Genomic DNA, 24,913 nt, shown 5'->3' on the forward strand with positions numbered 1-24,913 from the left:
GAGCCGGAACGGTGCAGCTACAAAACACTAAAGTACCGGTGTACTTTCTTTAGCAGATGAAGAATGTACGCTCGTTTTTTTTTCTTGACAATACTACAGTATTCAATAATATGGTCATTCAGGCAATCACCGGCTTCCCCGATACATACCAGCAGTACTTATCATCACTTCTCAGACACTGACATGTTTACTTATGTACTTCTTGATCATTGTGGATAGAATGACACGCTTGGTATTACCGATTGTACAAGGTTTCGCTCTCTTAGAGTGCTGAAACGTGAACGTGGACATCTGTAAGATTGTGTATCCGGCCTCCGTCATATTGGCGACAAATCCAATGTATGTTCTGAATGTAACGGTGCCTCTCGTAATTGCTGATAATAGATGTCATTGTAGCTGTTCCCCGTCTGGTTCTGCTTAAGACATGTGGGATAGGCTGCGTAAAGACACGGTTGAGACATTGAGGTAATAAAGCAGCACGGCTAGACGAGCGTTCCCTAGAAAGTTTACTAGAGAGCATTTATCGTATACAGAAGACAAATTGGCGCTACATATTACATGCTATGCTTGAAGCATACAGTGGGTTTTCAATGATATTTTTGCCTTTCAGATCCAAAGTACAGGACACCGAAACCGAGAACTACGAAGTTCCCTCGTGGAACTTATATTCCAGGAGGAGCTGTGAAGGTGGGCTTGTGAATTTAGGAAATTTCTCGTTATCTTTTCAAAAAGTGAATGGGGCTGCCACTGTTATTGTGCGTAAAAAGAACGCTGCAAATTTTATATTGAATTTATGCTTCCGGCAAAGACGCTGAAAAGCTTTTACGAATGAAAGTCACATCAGGATTGTGGCAAAGGCTTTCGAAACACCATTCAGTGGCAACGAATAATAATTCAAAACAAAAATAAGTTGATATAACAAACACAAAGGAAAAATGAATCAGCTTGGTCACTGGCATCCACAAGAGAAAAGATGTTTTGTACAGAAAATATTCTGTAGTAATTATTGCATACGCGAAATTTCCATCACCCGAGATACAACAAAATGACATTGCCTACGCAGAAATAAAATTAATTGGGCGTCAATCAGACATCAAGGAATAGCTTGTGAGTGATGGGCACTGGAATAATCTCTGTTCAGGCGATGTCATTTGTGGGACGTTCACTGCCTTGCAATGCTGAGTGTATAAGCGCGTTCGAAATACTTCCGAGGTTTGCTCTTGTTTTGTTACCAGTACAAATGTGAAGCAAAAGTCAATGCATTATGCCTTTGTTTGCAATCAACGTGTAGGCCGTCAGCATATCGAGGTTTGAAACAGGTTGTAATTATTTCGCCTAGAGCAACCTGCATCAGTTTTTTTTTTGGCAATAACGAAACCTGAAGTCTATTATAAATTTTTTCCAACGTGTAAAAAAATTTGACACCTTACGAATTAGACAACAAAGCTCTGTCTCGGTTGTCTCCATGCAGACGTAGAGGAAGGCTGTAAAATGCAAATGCTACGCTATCAAGTGCCTAATGCGCCAAATTATCATACAGAGGCAACCCACATAGTGGATGAACCACGGAGTGAGCGAGAGAGGCGCACTGGATCTCATGCGTCACAATGTTTCCGGAAGTTTTGAAAATACGCAAATATTGCTTTTTCATGAATTTCACTGAAATTCGCTCCGGCTCATTCCACTTTGTTAATCCGAGCTCGATACGTCGATTTATTCTAATAGTAGCACAGTCCATACGAAAAACGACCCCACAAACCTGCGCGCTACAAATTGCGTATAAGCAGAATACTCAGTGGCACAAAGCAGACAGGAAAAAAGTACATTCGTCACATATACGTCGATTACCCTGCAGTTCATCGTTCACGCGTCACGAACGCTGTATAGGCAGAACCATCGGTAGCAACTGCAAACGATTGCCTAAAAATGTAATATGGGGATTTTACGATGCCCTAAACATATGACCTCATAAAGCACGCCGCAGAGTTATTTCGGATTTTGTCATTTTCATTTGTTTTACGAGCACCCAATGCACTGTAATCTGGCGCTTGTGCAATGTTCCCGAAACGGTATGCGGTTTCAATGGTCGGAGTTGAACTCGCAACCTCAAGTTCCGCATACCCAGTCAACAATCGTGGCAGCTACAAGCCGTTCATTTCCGTTGAGGAATTTGTATATTTTAACAGTTGAGAAAAAAAAACATGTTCTACATGTCGCCCTTAATTTGATAGCAGAGAACTTTTAGCGGCGACGACTTTGGTAACCATAAAATTTAGGCATTACACACAAAAACAAAGATCAATGCAATATATCACCACGTTAATCAGTAATATCTGCCATTTTCTGCCACTGCTCCTACAAGAGCATGTTGGAAACTGTCAGAGACCGCTCACCTATGACCGTGCAGGTGGAGTGAGCCTGACTGCCTGAAGCTTGACCAGCATGGAGGGCCCAGGCAGAGTGAAAAGGTGCTCCACGTAACGAGTAACAGAGACGAACGTTTAATATATCCTTATAGAGCGGTCAGAAAACGAGCTTCCTAACGGAGAGCAACACATGGTCAAGCTTGCTCAGCAGCTGAACGCTGAAGTCCGCCGGCGGAGGCGCCCTTTGTAGAGCCTGAAGGGCCCTGGCATAGGAGAAGGAGAGAACGAACGCTCTCCGCGCTTGCAGCCGCCACTCCGTACACGCAAGCCAGTTTAAGGAATTCTCTAAACGCCATTGGCATCAGCGTGCCGCGCGCGCCAAGGGGATGGAGTCCAGAACTCGAGCACAAAAACCAAAGTATTTTGTCGTTTCGGCCTCCTAGGCGCTTCTTTTTTAACAGTTGCGGGCGACTCGGCGTACTTAAACCATCTGGGCTTTCGCCGCTGCTTCGGCAACGCGCCATAAAAATTGTTCACCACAGTGGCTGCCCCGCCTGGAAAGGGAGATCCCGATGGGCAGAAGGCTGCATTCGCAATCCCGAGGGATTTCACTGGTGGTTGTAACCAGAGGAGGTTGTCCTACAGCTTGCATCCGGTAGATAACTGGCCAATTTCTTCCGACAGGCGCTTCATTCCGCGTTCAGAACATTGCTGAATGCTTTGTGAGCCCGACCTGCAGTCTCTGGTTCACGACAGGCGTCAGTCGGAGCCACACCGAAAACGCAACCACTCAGCCGCCAAGGACAAGACATATCCTCATTAAGCGTCACCAGGCTTAATTCCTCATTTTCAACGCCACGCTCAGTTACCAAAATAATGCAGCAGCGCAAATATCGCACATAAATTAGTCGCACTACAAGACACTTTCTGGACGAATAAAGCAAAAGAAAAGCCATAAGTGAAAAACCTCTGTCACGAAGTAAAACAACACGAAGTTGATACTATGGGGGTCTTTGGCCCCTTAAAGGGCCCCCCACCAGGTCTGGCCATTTTAAGCTGACAAGCGCAGATCACACGATGGGCGATAACTATCGTGTCTGCCAAGTATGCTATATGCTATAGTATTCTTTACATATGTATTGCTTCCCACCCTGCTAAAATCCCCAATGGGGATTTCAGTATTGATAAATAAATGATAAATAAAATAAGTATAACATCGCTACGCGTCGCGGCAACATCTCAAGTTTTAAACCTAACGCAATTTTCCCTTCTCCTCGCGGTCGCCGCACTCCAAGCCGGCGGGTGACGTACACGTGCTAGTGCATCTACGCACACGGGTTCGTTATGTGACGTCGCTCGTGGGGATACGTGACTTCGATAATTATTGAAGCCTACATTTGTTATTTGTCTATTATGTTGCTAGAATAGACGAATTGGAGCTTACGGAAACAATTATACACACCAACCGAATGTCTGCATATTTTTTTTTTTTTGTTTTACTTCGCACTGCGGCAACAGAGATGCACTTTCGTTTTGACTGCTTGTTCCCCACGTCGTGCAGTGGCGCGCAGACACCGAAACTGTCATTTTCCACCGTGTTCCAGCGCGGGCTCATGCTCTCTTCTCCGCTTGTGTATGCCTCAGTATTCGTGTAGCACAGACTCATGCAGCTAGTAAGATGTGGTCGTGCAAGCGCGCAAACTTGTGTGCTGCGCGAAACGAGACAATCGCAACAGCTCTCACGCAACGCCGTCAGCAGAAGTGCGCCGCGCCGCAAAAAGCGAGGAGAAAAAAAAATTGGCTGGACCCGTGACGCATACGTCACGCGACCCTCGCGGCCCGGTATGGGAGAACGCAGGGAGTTCGCTTGGGGAGGCTACGCGGGGCAAGTAGAGAGAACATCTACGTTTGTTGAAGCTCGCCTCCTGAAATCGTGGGTTCGCTACACTGAAGTATTTCTTTCTTGGCTATTACTGGGGGAGCCGATTTGATTTTTTTTACGGCAGAACGCTCCCTAGAGGACACGTAACAAATTCCAGTGTATAGCAAAAATTTGCTATGTAGCCTGGTGAGCGGCCCTTTAAGTATTTTGACTTAGGTCAACGGCTTTGCTTTTAGGGTCCTCTTTTTTTACGCACACAATGTATTTCTACAAGGCAAGGCTCCAGTGCAGGAGATGGCAATTTCTGGAGAAATTTGTTAGCAGAAGTTAATTTCCTTTCCCTTTATCTTCTGCTAGCTTCAACACTAGGGTCCGAAGTCGGCACCCCTCGATGTCTGGAGTGCACGGTGGCAGCGCGAAGCAAGAGCAGTTGTCCGGCAAAGGGACGCTTTATTTAAACGCAAAGGCGCCTGTCCAGGTCCAAGCCTGAACTTCCGCTCTCTCTCGCGCAACCAAAACATTACTCTTTAAACGCTCAGTTGCAAAAAAGGGTCACAAACCAGTCAGTCGCTCATGCGGCTTAACACCATTGCAACCAATAGCACAAAAACTTTCGTGGCAAACACGGCATTGATAGAAACAGTGACACAATCTCCTATAAGCAAGGGGATAGGTTTGCTGAAAGACGCGTCTCATCTCCCTCTACCCTACGTTAGGCTCCAAGTATTGGCTTTGATGTCCTCCGGTACTGGGGACCAGGCTCAAACTCGCACTTGTAGCCATAAATTGCCCTTGTCGTTCGCCTTTGTCTATGCACCTGCCCGCGTACTAAACATCTCTTGCAGGAAACGGCCACGCAAGCTGCGAGAATGCTTCTACGGAATCCCGGCTTGTTGGCGACACGTGTGCCTAACAGTGGGCTGCCCTGCCAGCTCTAAGAAAACTCAGTCCCGCGTGCAGCTGGGGTCAGGTTCGCTTGGATGCTCAAATCACCGTAATTGGAACCCGATGCAAATCGCACATAAAGGCATCCATCAGTCACAGCAGGCTAAGGGCTCGTAAAAATACCGTTGTTTTCTAGAGCCATCCTCCAAAGGCACACTCGGATGCCCAACAATGACACCGAAGCAGGATGGCCATGTGTCGCATCACCCAATTTCTAGAACTATGCCTCTCCGACTGGTGGCGAAGCCCAGAAACAAAGCACAGTCAAGACCGAGAATATCAGCGCGACATCTGGGAAGCGTGTGGGTGCTAGCGGTGGCGGTGACCTCAAGCACACCTCTTAGATTCACGCCAATTTCCCCGAACGCTTCCCATTCATCTCGGACCGTGTTCCATTTTGTTCCGAGCGAGGGTGCGCACTTGGCGAGTCTTCTGCGGCGCAACAACTAACGCATTTCTCTCAATGCGTGGGTGTCTGCCCCGTCGCCTCTTCGCGGAGCCAACCCGCGTCCTTCGTTTACGGCCAGTGGCCGATACAGCAATGAGTGAAATCTCCCTGTGCTTGCATCAACTGGGTCACACAAGAACAGCAACACCAACTCAATATACCTCACACTGACTGCTGATGTTGCAGAAAGGTGAGAGCACTGACCGATCTCAAAAAGTCAGTCTCTTCAGCATACGCTAAAGAGGAGGAAGGCTAAAGCCTGCGCGCTCGCGAAACATTCATTACATTACTTGATATTTTCGTTCTATTGCCTTGTTACTTTCTATCAATTTGCGACGTGGCGGAGAGGCTAGGTCTTTCGATGGTCCAAATAAATCTTTTCTCTCTCTCTCTCCGTCCGGACGTGGGAGCGGCCCGCTACGAGCTACTACCCGTTCCGATGAACCTTAACAAAGTTGCTCATAAAGCAAAGGTCGAGAGTTCGAGTGTCTTAATTAACTCAACCTCAAATAACTGCGCCTTAGTTATCTTCGCCCTAATTAACATCAAAGGTGGCTGGCTCAAGTGCCCTAAATCTATCTTAGTTAACTGTGCCTACTTCACGGTCGTCTTAACTGACGCCAAAGGTTGTGAAGTGGGTTCGAATCTCGGCCTTCACAGTGTCAGTTCGGACTTGGAGATATGGCTGGTTCGAGCATATCTCCATGTTAGCTCATGGGTTCCAGTGCCTTATTTAACTTCGCTTTAATTAGCACTAAATTTCGTGGATATGAGTACCGCCAAACATCGAGCGCTAGACGCCCACCAAAGCTTGTTGTTCGGACTCTCGACCTTCACGATGTAAATTCGAATCCAATTTGGAGATATCGCGACTTCGCTCATATCTTCAAGTAGGTTCCACTCCCACCAGGGGTCGAGGGTACGAGTGCCTCCGAATCGAACCGAGCGGTCACCGCGAAATGCCCAAACCAAGAAGCCAGCGTAGCACGCTTCTAGAACAACACTACGCTTGTCAAGCTTGCGCATCGAGCATACGCTGCCATGCCGTCTTTATTTTCCTCCACTTTCACCAAGGCGCAGACTGTCAGCATCAAACTTAGCATCCCTGGGTTGCGGCATCAGTGTGCGCTACCGGCCCCCTGTGCAGACAGAATGGTGAAATGGTTTGCGTGAACAGGTTACAAGTGTAAATAGTCAGCGTGAAAGGCATCGAGCAAATGCCACACAGCTCAGGTGGGCAGCACAAGGCGCTACGTCACCGGCAAGGGACTCGATGAACGGACGCTGTTCGGAGGAGCGCGCCAAAATAATGAGATGACGCTCAGCACTTGAATCTTGAAGGCGAAGGAAAGGCGAAGCTTGTGAAACAAATGGTGCGTCGACGATGTCTCGGCAAACATGGTCGGCGGCGCATCACTGACCGAACAGATGCCAGGCGTGTGGGGTGCGCGCACGAGCAAGGCAGTCGAAGAGGTAGACGGGCCACGACGCGTGCGCTGCGGCTCGAGGTGGCGCGCCCTCTCGGGAGGCGAAAACGATCCGGCACAGCTGGCGACGGGTTGCATCATGAGTGGGTTTAGGGCTTGCCGGGCAGTGCTAGTATAGGGCCCTTAGGAGTGTCTGGCTGCTCGGGGATGACGAATGACGGGGGATGCAGCGTAGCTGGCATGCTCAAGATGTAGCTTCATCAATTTCCGGGGTCGAGAAGATCGCGGCTTGTTTCTGCTCGGGCACCAGTTGGAATGGTGGGAGTCGACAAGGTGCAGAGCCGGCGCGCCGACTCGGAGGCTGGCTCAACGGACGGTGTAGACGGATGGGGTGTAGGGTTCATTGGAGGCCGAGTGGCAGCTGCGATGTTGTTTGAGACGAGGTTGATGACTTGCGGTGCGGGAGCTGCCGTTGTTGGTGCCAAGAAAAGCAATGAAGGTGCCGGCATCACTGTCGCGTCGATACCGTCGTTGAGCGCACTGGGCACGTACTTACAAGAGACTTTAAAATATTTAGTCACTTGCTAGGTGGAGGTCGACTCCTCCGCTCCAAATGCGCAAAGTAATGATGGTCGCTGCACAACGCGTGTATTATAAGAGGTGTAGTACAGCGAATTATACCATTTATTTGTAATATTTCTTATGGTTTGTGTTTTCCTTCATACAAAATGTTGAATTTAAAAGTAGCCAGCGAGGATACAAGTAGCGAAGCGCAGAAACTTTCCCTCCGCGAGCCTTCAAAAGTTACCAAACCTGGGGACCCTGGTACGTTGGCGGAGGCGTTCTTCATTGTGTCTGGAAGGCCCTCGCTAAGCGGAAATAGAGAGCGAAAGCTCTCCACCCTTGTTGCCGCCGCTCGGTACACGCAAGCTAGCTCAACGGATTCTCTAACCACCACGGAAATAGCAGAGAGAAAGGCACTGACGCGCACACACGCGCACAGACACCACCGGCGTCCTTCTTACGGAGGAGGAGATGGAGGAACGAATGAACATGCAAAGCTTAACCGTGCCGCTCGCTAAAGAGGGACAGTACTGGCGAGCCTACGCAAACATCAGGGCACCGCGCGCGGGGTGGAGGAGGCCAGAATTCGCGCACCATGGAGGAAGGAAAATACTAGGAAGAAGCGTCACGTGACAATTTTGAAGCCTACTCATAAAAAATCTACATAATTAGATGATGTTAAATAGGCCCTCATGTGATTGACAAGCGGTACCCTTAGTCGGCTCGCTCTGGTTGCGTCTGCTTCGGGGATTTTGAAGTATGCGCACATAGTAGCCGCGACAAACGCACGCCGCTCTTGAGTGAAAAATAATTCAAGTGTGCGAACCAGCCTGGTGACACTCCCAACCGCCACACGGCTCGCCGCTTAAGCGGAAGCTTTAGCTCGGGCCCAACTCTGACGCGGCCTGTTCAAATACATGTAAAACGCAAAAACATTTTTCTGAGATAAACCAGCCGAACCGATTTTATAGAGATTTGTTGGATTTTATAGAAAAAGTTGAATTATAGAGACTGTTGATAGCGGAGTTTCGATTTAGGTTCTGAATCTTGTTAAGAAGATTTTCAAAAATTTGAAAGTTTGAAAAATATATACGAAGTTTACGGATTCATAGCTCTGCATAAAAAAAAAACAGATATCGCGGTTCTATAAACGGAATCCATTACACCTTGAAACCGGACAAATTCGATATGTCATTTTATATCTTACGTATATATTTAACTTTGCTCACAAGGGTTCTGCAACAGCTATATTTACATATTACTAAATTATTTTAGATTCATGTGTAACATATCAATTTTGTCCGCTTTAGATGTACTATTAGATGAAATTCACTGGTTTGTATTATGAATTTTGGTTGGTGAGTTACAGAGTTGTAAACTTTACAGTTTAGTATTTTGAAAATTTTCGATGTTTCCCAAATTTTAATAAAAAATTGACGACCTGAATAAAAAATCCGGAACCAACAGTCTCTAGATTTTATGTTTGCAACATACCTCGTTAAATTTGGTGCAGTGTTTGTCGAGAAAAACGAATTCTCCCTTTACATGTATTTAGATAGGAGCACTCGAGCTAAAGCTTCCTCTTAAGCAAGCAGCAGAAAGGCGCACACGAAGGCGTTGGGTAATTAACCGGGATTGTGCCCAACAACCCGCGACGGCCACCTCAAGGACGACTGGTCGCGTTTTTTATTTATTTATTTATTTTTATTTTGTGATACTGTCAATCCCATCAGGGATTTTTACAGGAGTGGGTTAGAAGGGTCTGTAGACAGTAGTACAGGCATTTACATAAGAATACAAAAGGGCACTTGGCAAGAGTAGAGTTTCATGGACCTATGTTAACAGCAATAAGTATGGCAAAAACATAACGCAGAAAGAGCTTATTTCAATTACATAGGATGTTTTGCAAAGAGACAAAAAGGAAGAAGGATAAGCATATGGTTATACAATTGATAGCACCATACATCATTTCACATCACACATTTCCAAAAACATTTGGTAATTAATACAATGATAAAGACAATGTTGATAACATCATTTAGTAGTGATTGACACTACTGTTGCGCCAACGATTTCAACAAATTTGTCAACAGTGGGCTGTGAGACTACCGTCTGGGCTAAAGCATTCCAATCGCGAACAGCTCGCGGGAAGGACGAAAAGCTGAATGTATTGTTAGTGCAAGAATATTCTTGGAGTGTTAGGTGATGCTTGTGACCGGTTTCTCTGGATGTGTTATAGGAAATATAGGAGTTAGAATCCACATGTACCTTATTATGCAGGATGAGATACAAAAATTTGAGTCGGTACAGCATGGCACGACTGCTTAGTGTATGAAGGCCTATTTCGGATAGCATCTGAGTAGGCGAGTCGGTGCGCCGAAATCGGTTACAGATAAACCGCGCGGCTTTTCGCTGGACAGCCTCAAGAGTGGTGATTTGATTTTGGGCAAAGGGAAACCACGCCACGTTCGCCTATTCTAAGATAGGACGTATGATTGCAACATAGGCCAAAAGCTTGGCCTCCTTCGTAGAGTAGACTCGGCGTATTGTCCTCCTCACACAGTCAGTCGCCGCAGCAGACATCGTGACGGCTAGAGGCTGCGCAATGACGTCTTGTCGTCCGTTCAAAGCAAGTCTCCACAGTAGACCTGGTGGCGCCGTTCGGCTGGAGACTGACGGTCGGTTCCTAGAAAACGCCAACACCGCTGCTGCAGCTGGCTGGGAAAACTTTTTATGCCGATACCTCTGCAGGTCGTTCCTAACAGCGCTCAAATGAGCGGTAAGGGTCCGCAGCGACTGCTTTTTTGTGTAAAAAAAATCGTCCTGGACGCCGGGACACACGGGAGTGGCAGGGAACCAAGAGGCGGACAGGATAGCTCGAGGGTACACTTATTACCGAGCATCCAACATAGGCGACCTCGAGGAGACCGAACCTGTACCCCAAGACTATTCGGCGATACTAAATTACTACAAGGGCTGCAGAAAGCGGTATCCACCACCGCACAACTCCCTTAGCAGAGAGGACTCTGTCGCGTGGAGGCAGCTACAAACGGGCTCGTATCCGAACCTAAACGTACTCAGCAAAATTTATCCCACACAATACAATGACAAATGCCCCTGGTGCCACGAAACACCCACGCTGTATCACATAACGTGGGCATGCCAGAAGATAGACGTGGTACCCGTTATACCAAACCCGAGTGCGGAGCAATGGGAGGGAGTGCTCTCCAGCGATCGCCAGGTCGACCAAGAAGGTCTGATTCGGCGAGCACAACTGGCAGCAGCATCCAGCGGAGCCCTGGACTAAGGGCAACCGACCGTTGTGCTAGAAGATGGACGATTCCATCTGAAGACCGCAGAAGACCAGTGAATCTAGAGCTGATAAAGTTTTTCACTCACTCACACTCCTGTTTTCTACCCAACGCTGGACGGGCGGGCTTGGCCATATTTGAGGCTGTGCCGGCCCTCTGTTATGGCAGACGGTCCCGATCGACGCAGTCGTTCTGCTCCATGTTTTCTGCCTCTCAACAGACCGGCGAGACCTCAATAGGCAAGTCTCAATAGCGCAAGTGCGTCGCACCACACAATCTTACAAAATAGTGCACGTAAATCTCAAAGAAAGGCGATGACTTCGGCATTTAGAGTGCAGTGTAATGCTATTTGTGTCTTTCACAACTAAAGATGCCCAGCAGAACCTTTTACTCAGCAAACACGCGACAAATAACTATCCCTCGAACGATCTCATCTCATCCTATACAGGTGCGAGACAGCAGAATAAAAATTAGCAAGAAAATACACACCGGAGTTTGAGGTACACAACGGCTTATTTGGCGAAACAAAATACCCCAATGCGGCCGGCATACTCTAGACGGGTTTCGAGGGGAGAACGCCGACTAACTGCGGTTGTAAGCTCAAGTGATGCTTTGAAAATTATGTCGCCATGGGTCTGGCTCCCCAGCCTATTTCATCGCTTCAAGGCAACGCATTGGAAGCGAAGAACCACGCCTGCGGCAGAAGAAACCCACGCGTAATACTTCGTGCTTTTCACGGCAGGAGCCCCTAAGCCACTAATCATTACCACGTACCAAACACGAATGGTCCGGCAACAATGTAGGTCTATTCCTACCCAAAAGGCACCGCGCGGAAGACCCCGGCGAGCAGGAGTCTCGGCTTCAGAGGAGGTTGGCTTGCAAAGACTAGCAGAATGACGTGATGCTCCCTCCTAGTTTTTTTAACAAAGCTTTCACTTCATAGCGCGCACAAACGGTAACGTTTTTTGGCGGTTGCGGCCTCTTAAGCGTTTCTTTAACGGTCGCAGGCGGCATGGCGTACTGAAACAATCCAGGTTTTCACGGTTGCTTCGGCGGCGCGACATAAATTTGCTCGCCCCACAGGCTAGTCGTAACAACGCCAATCGAGAGTGCAAGGCTGTATTGTATAATAAAAAGCAGAGACACATTTGCATACTGATCTTATTTGCACGTTTACTCATAGATACCTAAAAATAAAGAATTACTCGAATGCTGAATCGAGAGACTCAACGTTCGCATCTAGAGTTCAAGGGGAACGAAAATTTGATTTCTCAACTAGAAATGCCTCATAATTGTTGATCACCATAACATTTTTTTTATTATTGCAGGTGCTTGAAAACAAGAAAAGACTTGTACAAGTCCTAACAACCACAAACCGATGGCTTGCAAGCGAGTGTTTCTGTATGGACTCAGATTACGTTGCATCTTTTCCGCCCCGAAATGTCGTCCGCACGGTCTCGTGCAGGATGTACCGTAAATTTGGGTGAGCATTGGCTGGTAATTCTTAAAGTAAATTGTGACACAATCTCCAGGACAGAAGCTTGAAAAGCAAATGCGGGCTTTCTCAAATTTTATTATCAGCAATTATTTTGTAGTACGTTGCTACTTGAAGTCCACAACAATTGCTTAGAGTGACAGAATTCAACAAAAATAGCACTAGTTAATTCAGTGGAACTTCACGCCATCGCGCGATCTGCTCTAGCATGCATGACGTTAACGATAAAATTTAGTACAAAATCAAGCGAGATGGCAAATTTTCAGCTTCTTTTATTAGAAATGCCGTGATCTTAACAAATATACATTTATGATTATAAATATGTTCAAAGGTCCAATATTTATACTGCTTACGGAAAAATATTTTATTTAACGGTACCCCACAGAATATAACCTTAGTGGGATAAAAATAGCAGGCAAATCGCTTTCCCTCCTAGTACGAATTAAATAAACTGGCATTGGACATAGTGGCCATTGCAAAATAGTAATTGCAAAACCTAATTTAGGAAGTGAACAAGAAAATGAGAGACGCTTTCACCGTGGAAAGTTGAATATTTTTATTGGGACTGCAATTTTCGTGTCTCACTTCTACAGAGACTCAATCAAATGAAATGTACTTGCGGTACAAATGTCAGCAGCTCAATAAAAGGCTTAGCCGACTGCCTTGCGCGAAGCTCCAACTTACATTACAGGATGAATGGCTGAAGACCGTAGTTGAAAACTTCCATGCAAAAGAAGCACACAAAACGAAAAGAGGTATGATGGCTTCCAAATGTAAAGAAGTCGCTAAGTGTAAGAATTAAGAAAAATGGGCTATAACGCTTGCCACATCTTCCGAACAACTTCTAGAACAACTTGCCATCATCTTCCGAACAAGCAGACAATAGCATATGTCTCTAGATTTTTTGGCCGGACTTCAGCCATGCATTCAATTATTCAAAGACAGCTTTCATAAGGAACAATGCCTCCAAGTCAACTTCAATTCCTCGGGTCCATACATTCGTAATGCCAAAATACTGTCATTCAGCAACTGGCGAACAAATTTACATGAAACACGGCAATTCAGGGACACATCCTATATTATGCCGCCTCCAAAAGCGAAATATTTATTTAGGTCATCAGAATCTCTACAGACACTGCCCAAACTTAGTAAAGAAGTCACAGGCCTGTCCGGTACACGCAACACTGCCAAGCGTAAGCTGGGGGAGTAGTGGCTCCATAGGAGACCATGGTAAATTGCTCCCGCATTGGCGAAGCTGCATCCGGGGCCTCATTTTTGCAGCATGCACATGGCGGTCTTCGCTGCGAAGGTGTGCCTAATTTTCGGCGGCACGCAAGTGATATTGTTCGTGAAGAAGCGGTTGTGCCTCATTTTCGGCAACACGCACATCAGCGTCTTCGCGGCGAAGCTGCCGGGTCGCACTTACAGCAGCAGGTTCTTGAGCGTCTTGGTGGCGAAGCTCTTGGGCCGCGTTTTTCGACAGCACGCTCTGGTGTGCGTTCGCGGTGAAGTCCGTTTGCGGCATTCTCACTTGTACGAACTGAATTGTACATCCGACGGCCACGGCGACCTGCAGCTCGTGTTTCTCGACAGTTGTCTGCTGAGCCGGACGTCGCCATGTTGCAGCCGCATGCCTAGCTCTACGATTCGACTCTTCAGCGATAGTTCTCACCTTGCGAGGTGGCGCCATAACCTGTACCTAAGGGACAACATGGGTATCGAGACTACGCGACGTACATGTCACATCCCTTGACACGTAGCACGATGCGATGCAAGTGCTACGTGTCGTGACACCTGGTGGAGCACAACGCAATTGCAATGCGTTGTACAATGCAGCGTTTGCACGTATCGACGCTACGCGATGCGTGACAAGTGGCACGATATGGTGCACCTGATACATGGCGCGAAACCCGGTGCAATAATATAAAACTGCCATAGATAGTATGCCCTTATCGATACTACAGGGCACACATCGCCCAGCGCACGAGTCCTCGCGTGCAACGACGCCTGTATAGGGCATGCTTCCGCAGCACCTTGCAAGTGTTGGCGTGGCGCAGTGGTAGAGTTGTGGCCTTCTGCGCAGAGGGCCCGCGCTCGATCCCGGCGGGATTGTCTTTTTTTCATTTCTGGCGATAACTGAGACGGGCACCGGAGGCGGCAGAGGCGGACAACATCGCCTACCCAAATGGCTATTGGATTGTGCTCATAACAGCTTACGCTGTGACAAAGAAATGAAACACAAGTTTTATAGATACGTAATACGGTACCGATAACAGGTATGCCGATTCGGAAAGCCTCAGTTCTCCATAAAGTGAGCAGATGTGCGCGTGATATATTAGTTTACAGCTTACGGGACAGCCAATTGAAAAAGGCAACAGAAATTTCTATCGGGACTGCATCAATTTCCTTCGTACGCCAGAAGTTCCTGCCGCTTTTTGTAGTTGCGACAGACATTTCAGGCGTTACGACAGAGAATCCGAGCTCGCAACAGAAGTATGCTGTTGCGAAGACCAAGAGTCCTGAAGTCGCAACCGAAACGTTCTGTCGTGACAGCAAAAGTTCTGAAATCGCAACAACTTTCTATCGCGACAGCAATTCTAACGTTACGACAGCGATTGTGACGTCGCAAGAGAAACATTATGTCACAACGACCAAGAGTTATGAAGTCGCACCAACTTTATATCGCGACAGCAATTCTGCCGTCGCAACAGGAATTTGCGGGACGGTGGGAACCAATAGAATCAAGTCGGCATGTCTTTGAGTTCACACTAAACGAGTATGTCTTCCAAATCAATCTGTGGTTTCTTTCAAGGACTGTTTAGCACGTTCAAATCAAGCGAAGAGTGAAATTAACCAAGGTCAATATAACGGAAGTTGATTGTACAGGAAGCTCCCTCAATTGGTGCAGCTCACAGCACTAAAATATCGTTCCTTATTGCCAACTTAACGACTTACAAGCTTGCAAATTTGCAATGTTTCAATGCACAAGAATTTGTGTAAAAATATTGAAGGCCTCAAAAAATTCTACTCCTTGGAGTCGATACATTTTAACCCTAAATTTTAAACAGAACAAAATCATCATATGCCGTGTGGTGGATGCCGAGCAATTCTATGTCTGCCTTTCTCCCTGTTTCTTAATGATGGTCTATGCCAGTGTTCAGGTCTAGAATGTATGTAATAGAGTGCATTCGTTATCGCGTTAGTCAGTCTGCAGTAGTGCCTAGATTGCTGGCTTACGTGGCAATATTCAACGACGAGTAATTAACTCGGTACGATCGAGCTTGTGTCCGTCACTTCAGCGGACTTTATTGTTCAGCACAGAATGGAGCTTTTATTTGCTAAATGTCCTTATGTATTAATTACTGCGGCGTAGCAAATATTTTCACGCAAGTGCCATTTTCATGAACGTGACCAGGAATGAACGGCTACTTCTAAAGTCTCTCCAATGCAAGACTGATAATTCCCTAAAATTAGTAGCACACAATACTGCTTTCACTTATCAACATTGCATTTCTGGTTACTATGCTTACCGTGCAGTCAGCAAAATTCTTCACGTTCACGCACGGTGCCCAGATAAAGTTCCATAAAAAATATTACTACTCTACCAAGACTTACCTGAGCGCGTTTGTTTTATTTCAGGTTGTTCGACAACGCAATGGTAAAATTGTGAGTCAAGCAAAATTTATTCTCTGGCATATTATGATGCTGAAGTGATCCTAGAACTTCGAACGAAGTAAAACTCTGCGGCGCGCAAGTAAACGCACCACAGATTAAATGTTCACGCAGTTGTAATACACAAAATGTGTGTATTCCTTATATCTTACAAAGTACGTTAAGTAGGCAAATATTCCTTACTGCATGGGGCGAGCCGATCCTAATTACCGCCTTTAGGTCTTTTTTTTTCTTTAGAATAAATGAAGCCAAGACGGCTTTTTTTCCATTTTGTGCTGGCGTAACATGGGCGTAACTTCGAAAATTATATTATGTTAAAAATTGAGCTCATAATTGTAATGTCATAGAATAAGTGATTAGGTAGCATGTCCACCGCTATCTATGCTGTGAATGAAAAAAGACAGGGACAAGAAAGGGAAGAAGGCAAGGAGGTTAACTAGACGTTGTACATGTGGCTACTCCATGAAAGAAAACAAAAACATCTTGACTTCTGCTCCAGGCAAGAAAGTGCTGGGAAAGTGGCTAATGATCAGTAAGCAGGTTGCTACGTCATGAACCGAAAAAAATAAGAATCGCTTACGACGAGGTGAGGTCACTAAGCTGGCTTTCAGTTCTTTCTAAAATGCCAAAGTAAAAAAATATGTAACCACGTCATTACGGCTGATGCGAATTACTCCGGGACATGTGTAACAACCACGGTTAATTGATGCCATTATACTTTTCACTGGGCTGCATTTTACGTAGTGTTAACGTGCTTTTCTGCGGAAACATTATTGCTAGATCTGCCAGTACGCTGCGCATTAAGCTTGCGTCAGTCATATTAAGCTGTTTTGATTTGTCTTTTTTGGTTAAGCCTTTAACCGACAAAATACGACATACTTGGTCTGCAATTTCGTATTGCTTTATATATTCTTTATTTTGGACAAATTCATACCAAGTGAAATACGAAAACGTTTCGACATACTTGGTCTGCAATTTCGTATTGCTTTATATATTCTTCATTTTGGACAAATTCATACCAAGTGAAATACGAAAACGTTTCTCGATATAAATACCCGAGTCAGATACAGTAGGTCATAAATATTCTTGAGCTTCCAAGTAAAGGTAACACAAGAGTCTACGAATGGCGTTTGGTACTGTCATGCAAGGTGGAGCGCACCGGTTTTTAGAGTTTTAGTAATGATAAAAACAGATTAAATGTCCTTTGTACTCTTCAAACAAAGAAACACTTTCCATTGTGAACATTTGAAACAGAAGCGCCTCTGTGCGATAAACCAATGCTGGCCTCTCTGCTAAGCAGCGCCTAAAGAAAAACTAAAGGATGGCATTTGTGCGGACGCTAGGCAGCTTGCCACAACATTTGAAGGCTTTTTTTAGGAATTTTGATGTGTTTCTGTTTAGAAAATGTAGCTATGTTATATGTTCTAGACTTGGTTATACAGAGCTGTCTCTCTCCTTTGTCGCTATCCGTTCGTTTTTGTCAGTAGCAAGACTCAAGCGGAAACTTATCTCTTCGGAGTCGTCGAAGAAGTCTGAGTTTACTCAGCCTACACAAGTAAATATCACGTGGAGAAGTAGACTGGACAACAAAGTCAGCGAAGTCGCATTATTGCTGGCTCAAGACTGCTGTCTAGTTTTAGGATCCACATTTTGATGAGTTCACATTATCGCGGCGTGAATGAAGCTCCTGGTAGATTGGAAAGAGTTGAATTTTTTTATCGCCCCTCACTGCCCTCTTGATATGGCACAGAATAGCGTTTCGTCCTTGGCTAGGTAGACACTACTGCAGTTAATAGGAGTTCTCAAAACGACGTATTTTCTTAAATTAGTTCATAAACTTAAGATCGCTTCAAATGTACGATTCAAACTCTGTCTTTCTTGTAGATGTAATGTTCACCTAATAATATTTGCCCGATGTTTATCAAGGCCATGGAAAGAAAAACATCAGGCGCGCAACACGGAAAGTCAACCCCTAGCTGACAGCCGAACAATTTTGTTGAGCGTAAACAAGCACCACCTAAAGGAATCGTCGATAAACAATAATCAACTGCCAAAAACACTTTCACAAGGCCAACGTGTGTTCTTGATGCTCTTGTCTGTGCAATAAAAATAAGTTTTCTCATTGTCGAGAATCTGACCACAGCTAGTGCCTAGAAGAGAACGACGAAGCCGACAGGTTTTTTTCTACAACAGCATCGACGTGCTCATGATCGATATTTTTGTGAATACCGCCACTGAGCAGGTAACTGAATAGAGGTTAAACTAAAAGCGCGGACTAACCATTCGATTTGGCTTGCTTTTGTGTATCTTTTCGTTAGCCCAACGACATTGTTGAGCTGCCGGTTAAGGGTTTCCCACCAACGGAGACGTTACGGATCTATTTCGCAATAGTTGAGGATTGTTACCATAACCTTTCATTTCCGCTATAAATAAATTTTCGCGAGTCACCATAAACCTAGTTATTGGCCTCCGTTGCGTTTCTCCACTTCTGCGCACTGTGCCATAGTGTATTCATTTGCCACTTCTTTATTTCTTCGCATGTTTCCTTTGCCTCTGTGACGTCGTGCGAACACTGATGTTTCAGGATTAGCCTTGAGATTAGAGTTGGTTTAAGAATTAGATGAGAAATCGCGAAAGCTTTACGCACGTACATTCCGGTGATGCAATCAATGGCTGCACATACCATCATACATAATAGCCTAGGTGTTCCCAGCAACCCCCAATTTGTGTGCTTTCTTTACCTCTATAAAAATAAACCGTGCCGCTTCTCATGGCACCAAGCTCCATCTGCGTTCTCATAAAATTCGCTCTTTCCTTTAGTCCACTGCAACACACTTCATACCGTCTATCCTTTTAACTTAGAAAATGATATAAAGCATGTCCAGAACCGTTCTGTGTTTTGCCATTGGGTTAGATTTTTCTAAGAGGTGACATAGCTTGAATTGCCTAAGTATCTAATTACACTATCTAAGTACCAAATCATAAGAACAAGTGTTCACCTTTTCAATCGGGCACTTTGTATGGAATCGGAAATTGCGAAATTGAAACTCAGCCGTAGCGAGCTTACTTCTGCTAAGATGAAATACAAACACTAGCACAACCTTAGGACTACGTTCAAGAAGAAAGCGTGATACATGCCTTGACGAACCAGGTAATCTTGTCCCGAACTGACAGACGCAGGTCTTGTGAAAGAGTGAATTGCTGCGTCAATGTATGTTGTAGCACATTTTAGTTAGGAATACCTGCACTAGTCTTGCGATTACTTGTGAGCATAATACATCGCAGTTTATGAGCAATAACTTTGTAATTTCTGAGTTTGCTTCAAGTAACGTCCGTCTCGTTTCGCACACCACATAAACAGGCTGACTTGAGCCATCAGCTTCACGCAATCTTTAAAAAAGATCGCTCCGCACTCAATAAAATCAGTACGTTTGAATAATCCATCTGGCCCTTTCTTATTTTCTGAAATTACTTACTGCCGCTGCTGTGGGCCCCACCGTAGGCGCTGTCATTCTTTATGCTGCACGGTGCCAGCGCTAAGAGACTGGAAACAAGATGAATGCACAACCTAGCGCCGTGTAGGCATCTTCATATCTTCATCGACATCTTCATCGCCTCCCAGCGCCGGTATTTGATCATGTCAAACGCGAACAAAATTGCCTGAATAGCCAAGGTCATTATGTTTTGTTCAGGCAAAAAGAAAACAGAAATCCCACGACTTCAACTCATCCCCCAGAACAAGATGATGCGTACACATTCTGGAAGTCATAAATAAAAAAGTAAAAAGCCATGTGAGAAATGAAACCTAAGTTTGAATTACCAGGCCGCACCAAGGGAAAGAAATGGGCACCACGATCTCTACACATAGAAGCAAAGCCATCTTATCGAGGACAGCTTTGTTGCGCAGCATATATTGTCGTGCTTCTCAGCCACTGTACTGCCTGTTGTGCCTTCCAAATCATGTGTACAGACGCCACCGCTATCAGTGTCTACCTTCACACCATACGCAGCACACATTTCGACTAGTGAATCTATCTGATAGGGCGCGGGTTAGTGCTTTCCGTTTCATTCAGGTAATTTACTCACCGGTATGATGGTATCAGCACGCAAAATTTCGGTCCTATACAGTGAAGGTGGAGCACATGATTACAATGCGGCTTGTCGGACAGCGACAGCGGTGAAACTAAAAAAGAGGAGGACCAAGACAACAAGCGTAGTTTCTAGCTTTCAGAATTTGTAGTAGTAAAAGAGCCCAAAGTTTTTCACACTTTTGTGATGGTGGTTTCCAGCGCTTGTAATTCATTCTATATACCACAGTTTTTTCAGGCTTCACCGACTGCGTGCGCCACTTCCTTCTAACTGCGCCGGTAACTTCTTGTATAGCCTCAAGTGCTACATGATCGCTTTCACCATTGTCATTGTGAGGCTACTCATTTGATTGGCCTGTTAGCGCTGTCCGTGGGTACGGGGACGCGACTGTACTGGACAGCTGTCATCACGATTGATGAAACTCGCTTGGCCATTTACAGTTTGTTTTTGCTCGACAGTTTCCGTTCGTGACTAACTCCATGTCTCCCTTGCACATGTGCAATTGTGAAGTGCTTTTTCGACGGAAATCCCGCTGGTTCATAGTTCACGATTATCATGAGCGAAGCTAATTTCATCGTACTAATAAGTGCATTAGAACCATGTTGTCTTTCAAGCGCCTTAGCGTTTTGTCTGCGCTCCTTTGCCGTGTCTTGCGCACAAAAATACGTGCGCATGCCCGAGGACTCTTCACTAGAGGGCTGCAGTACGAAGTGTTTATAATATGTTTAGTGCCAATACTGTGCTAGTGTGCATAGTAAAAAAAAACACAGCACGTCCTGTGTAACTTGCACATTTGTTTTGCCTGTTACTGATGTTACGGGAGAGTATTTAGCTGTATGGCATCAATTGGTCAGGTGGCGAGGATGTAAAACCAGTTGCCTTCAAAAGATTTCGCTATTATAACCCTGCACTTACCGATAGGGTCAGAGTAGTACACCTACCGTATAATGTGAAAGGGGAAAAGTTGTGGAAAGGAGCTGCACATTAAACTCACACAGATCTTTTACAAAAAGAATCTTATATTTATGTGGAACCTTCACAGGTTCCCTTTGTATCTTAGGGCTACAGTAAGGAAGATGGCAATTTTAATCTTTTATGAACGTTCGTGCGTTTCAATAGTTTGATAACTAGTGTAGTACTTATGCAAGAGAGTAGGAGAACCATTTTTTTTTTTTTTACAAATGGCACTTTGCCTGTTTTTTAAGACAGAATATCGTTCCGTTGCATGAATTTAAACATTTTAAGCGCAAGTAAGCAAAGTGCTCTTTTCTTTATTGCAGCACGGCACAAATTATGTTCGAGCTTGATGTTGAAGAAGGCATCACTGTATTTCACCTAAGGAGATACCGATCTGGTGCAGTATACTTTTACTGAATTTTAGCGGTTGCAAACGCTCAATGCAATTCTTATATGATACGTGTTAGCCAGTCACATAACATTTCGCGTTAAACTGCAGTGCAAGAAAACTGTAATATACGCAATGAAAAATATGTACGATTACAGCAGACTGCTTAAAAGTGACCGTATTTTTTTAATGTCATGAAGATATACTGTGTTTTTAGGCCTCTATAATGACGAACGTCGAATAATACCCAGGAAAGAACGTATACGCATTTCATTGTTACTGTGAAGTGGACTTCAACAGGCGTCCGCATTTTCTTTTGCATCATTTATTGCAATACCACATTGCAAAGAGAAAACGCGATTTTTTTTCTTACTTTGAGTATGATGAAGAGGGCAAGATACCCAGTAGTTCATGTCGAGTGACCCAAGTTTACCACAATGAGCTTTAGTCAAGAGCAGCGCACACCCTCTGTCTCAAGATGACTTGAGTTGTACAGCTGGACAGGAAGATGGACGATAGATAGCCCAAAAGAAAGCTGGTGTCACATCGCCAACAATGCCAATCAGATATTTAACATATTAGACTTCTCAAGAAGGTTGCTGACTACATGTTCATTTGATTGGCAGTGAAAGCTTTGCTTTTTCTTAAATACTCTGCATTAGCTGCAGTGAGTTAAACTGTGTCTCAGATAAAGCAGGCCACGCTGTTAAAAAGAAAGCGCTACGGGATGCGTCCATCTGACAATAAGTGTTCTTTTAGCAGTGACTTGTGCACGCTGGTGAATATCTCTTTTCTAATTGATTAGTTAATTAGGCTAAACAATGTACCAATTCTAGTTTTTCTTATAAGTGCGTAAGATCGAGTATCAAATTGCCTGTCACCTCGAAAAACATTACCTTCACGAGTTTCCAGCTAGCCACTTTGTTCCCCGCCCTTTTTCCTGTGCTTTCAAGTTGTGGAGCAAAACGCGAAAAAATAATCGTAGTGAAAGTTGGCCCACGCATCTCGTGCGAAAAGGTAGCGCTGACAAAAGAGGCACCAAAGAATTAACGCAGCTCAATGGCTGACTAAGTGATCACTGCTGCTGCGACCAAGCCACCACGTGACGCTGTTTTCAAGAGAATTCTGAACCGGGCGAGAGCGGCACTTAGCAATGCGACTGAAGCGAAGTAAAAAGAAGAAAGTCGCAGTTCGGCCAGAAAAGCGAAGCATCAATTGCGATAGCCAATTAGAGGGCAACTGTACCAAGTGTGGACAGCAGTTTTATTGGCCATATAAACTTGTAAACATAGGCACACTAAGTAAATTAAGAAGCATGGTGCCACGCGCGCACAAGCAAGCATAAACGCATCTGCCTCTCTGACCGCGGACACTCGCTGTCGAAACGCTGCCGTGAGGAAACGCGGCAGCAGCAGCGAGCGAAGTGGCATTCGTGATATCTATCGCTTCAACGAAAAGTGAGCTCTGACAACAAACAGCACGCACAAAGCTACGAGCCGCCGACGACCTAGGCGCTGCCCCCAACGCATATCGCACCCGCTGTGGTTGCTCAGTGGCTATGGTGTTGGGCTGCTGAGCACGAGGTCGCGGGATCGAATCCCGGCCACGGCGGCCGCATTTCGATGGCGGCGAAATGCGAAAACACCCGTGTGCTTAGATTTAGGTGCACGTTAAAGAACCCCAGGTGGTCAAAATTTCGGAGTCCTCCACTACGGCGTGCCTCATAATCAGAAAGTGGTTTTGGCACGTAAAACCCCAAATATTATTATTAACGCATATCGCTCGCTCTCAAGATACGGCGTGGCGACCGCAAGCAGCCGCCACATCCGCAGTTGCATAACGCCACCCCCCTCTCTCCCCTGTCCCCAGTGCCTCGCTACGTTGGCTGCATCGCGCACGACGGGAGGCGCTTCTTTCCCGCTGTCGTGCCTTATCGCGTGGGCCAGGCTGAGCCACGATCATCGGCTCCCCTCGCGCGCCTTCACTCGCACGTACAGCGTAGGGCGCGCGGCGTCGGCGTTATCGCCCTTGGAATCAATAAGGAAACTCACGGCGACGCCGACGGTGAAAATGCGTTTGGAGGGCTCATACAATTGCTATCGCAATAAACACCAACCGCGGCTGCTTCCTAGCAGCAGCCGCCAACAACTACGTTGTCACCTTCTCACGTTTAGTGGTACCAAAGCAAGGCATTGAGTAGTATTGGTGTTTTAAAGGGCATCAAAGGGAAGCTGAAGAGTTTTCCAGAAAAAAATGAGTGAACAGCTGTACGCAATGATTTTCAACCCTTCGAATTCGAATAACGCACCGAAATCGAGCGAAAGAACGCGCAAAAAGATTTTATTTCGACGAAAAGTGCAGCAGCAGATGCGGGGCAGCTCGCGCGCCTCGTTTCCACCTGTGATTGGTCGAGCGCCTCGTAACTTCAACAATGGTGTTAGTCCGGACCGTGGTCCGGACCAACCGCTGCCACCACAGATGAAGCACGGTGCAAGGTGGTTTGGCGCTGTGGTTTGGTGAGACGGTAATGGTAAATTTCGAGAGCTTGCGTTTCTCTAAGGAGTTCGGCGTTGCTCCCTGCATGTACGTAGCCGGCCTCTCCAAGAAGCAAAAGATGCTGGTAGCAAGCAGCGTTTTCGAAGGGAACAAGCGAAGTCTTAACATCTCCTCGTGTTAAAAATGTTCTTTGGTGAGTATGTTTTTGCAAAGCTGTATTCAATGATCCAGTGAGTTCGTTTCAGGGCAAGCAATTGTACTGTTATGTTCCTGCATGCTTCCTCGTGGAACGTAAACAGGGATGCGCTCGTCGGCATTTGTGCGCGTTCCCAAAGCTGTCGGCAATCTACACAGATGATCTAAATGAGGAAAAGTATTCCGGCTCTTGTAGCACGTGTAGTGACCTTCATAAGCGCGTCATCCGCACGCTACTCAGAACCGGAGCCGTAGCGGCGGTGAATTCCGTCGCCTAGGTGAGACAGCCAGGTTCTCTCTGTGCGCGAGGGGGAATGCAGCGTCCTGGCGTGCGCCGGCTTTCAAACACATCCAAACTTTACGCTTGCACTGCGTTATGGTAGCTGCATTTCTTTAATTATTGGGTTTTACGTACCAAAACCACTTTCTGATTATCAGGCGGGCCGTAGTGGAGGACTCCGGAAATATGGACCACCTGGGGTTTTTTAACGTGCACCTAAATCTAAGTACACGGGTGTTTTCGTATTTCGCCCTCATCTAAATGCGACCGCCGTGACCGGGATTCGATCCCGCGACCTCGTGCTCAGCAGCCAAACACCATAGCCACTGAGCAACCACGGCGGGTATGGTAGCTGCATGTAGGATGTTTCACAACACACATGCGAATAGAAAATTATC

General features: G+C 45.9%; 1 protein-coding gene across 6 annotated transcripts in view; it reads left to right on the plus strand.

The window, feature by feature from the left end:
* Positions 1-24,913, plus strand: part of LOC142591096 (uncharacterized) — an 83,718-nt gene that overhangs the window by 39,212 nt on the left and 19,593 nt on the right. For all 6 annotated transcript variants that reach the window (XM_075703475.1, XM_075703474.1, XM_075703476.1 and 3 more), the window contains 4 exons: positions 611-687; positions 12,272-12,426; positions 16,078-16,104; positions 21,480-21,553. In XM_075703475.1, the coding sequence (XP_075559590.1) occupies positions 611-687; positions 12,272-12,426; positions 16,078-16,104; positions 21,480-21,553 (333 nt within the window). The remainder of the gene's footprint in view (positions 1-610; positions 688-12,271; positions 12,427-16,077; positions 16,105-21,479; positions 21,554-24,913) is intronic.

The sequence above is a fragment of the Dermacentor variabilis genome, chromosome 8 (assembly GCF_050947875.1).
Source record: "Dermacentor variabilis isolate Ectoservices chromosome 8, ASM5094787v1, whole genome shotgun sequence".
Classification (NCBI taxonomy): domain Eukaryota; kingdom Metazoa; phylum Arthropoda; class Arachnida; order Ixodida; family Ixodidae; genus Dermacentor; species Dermacentor variabilis.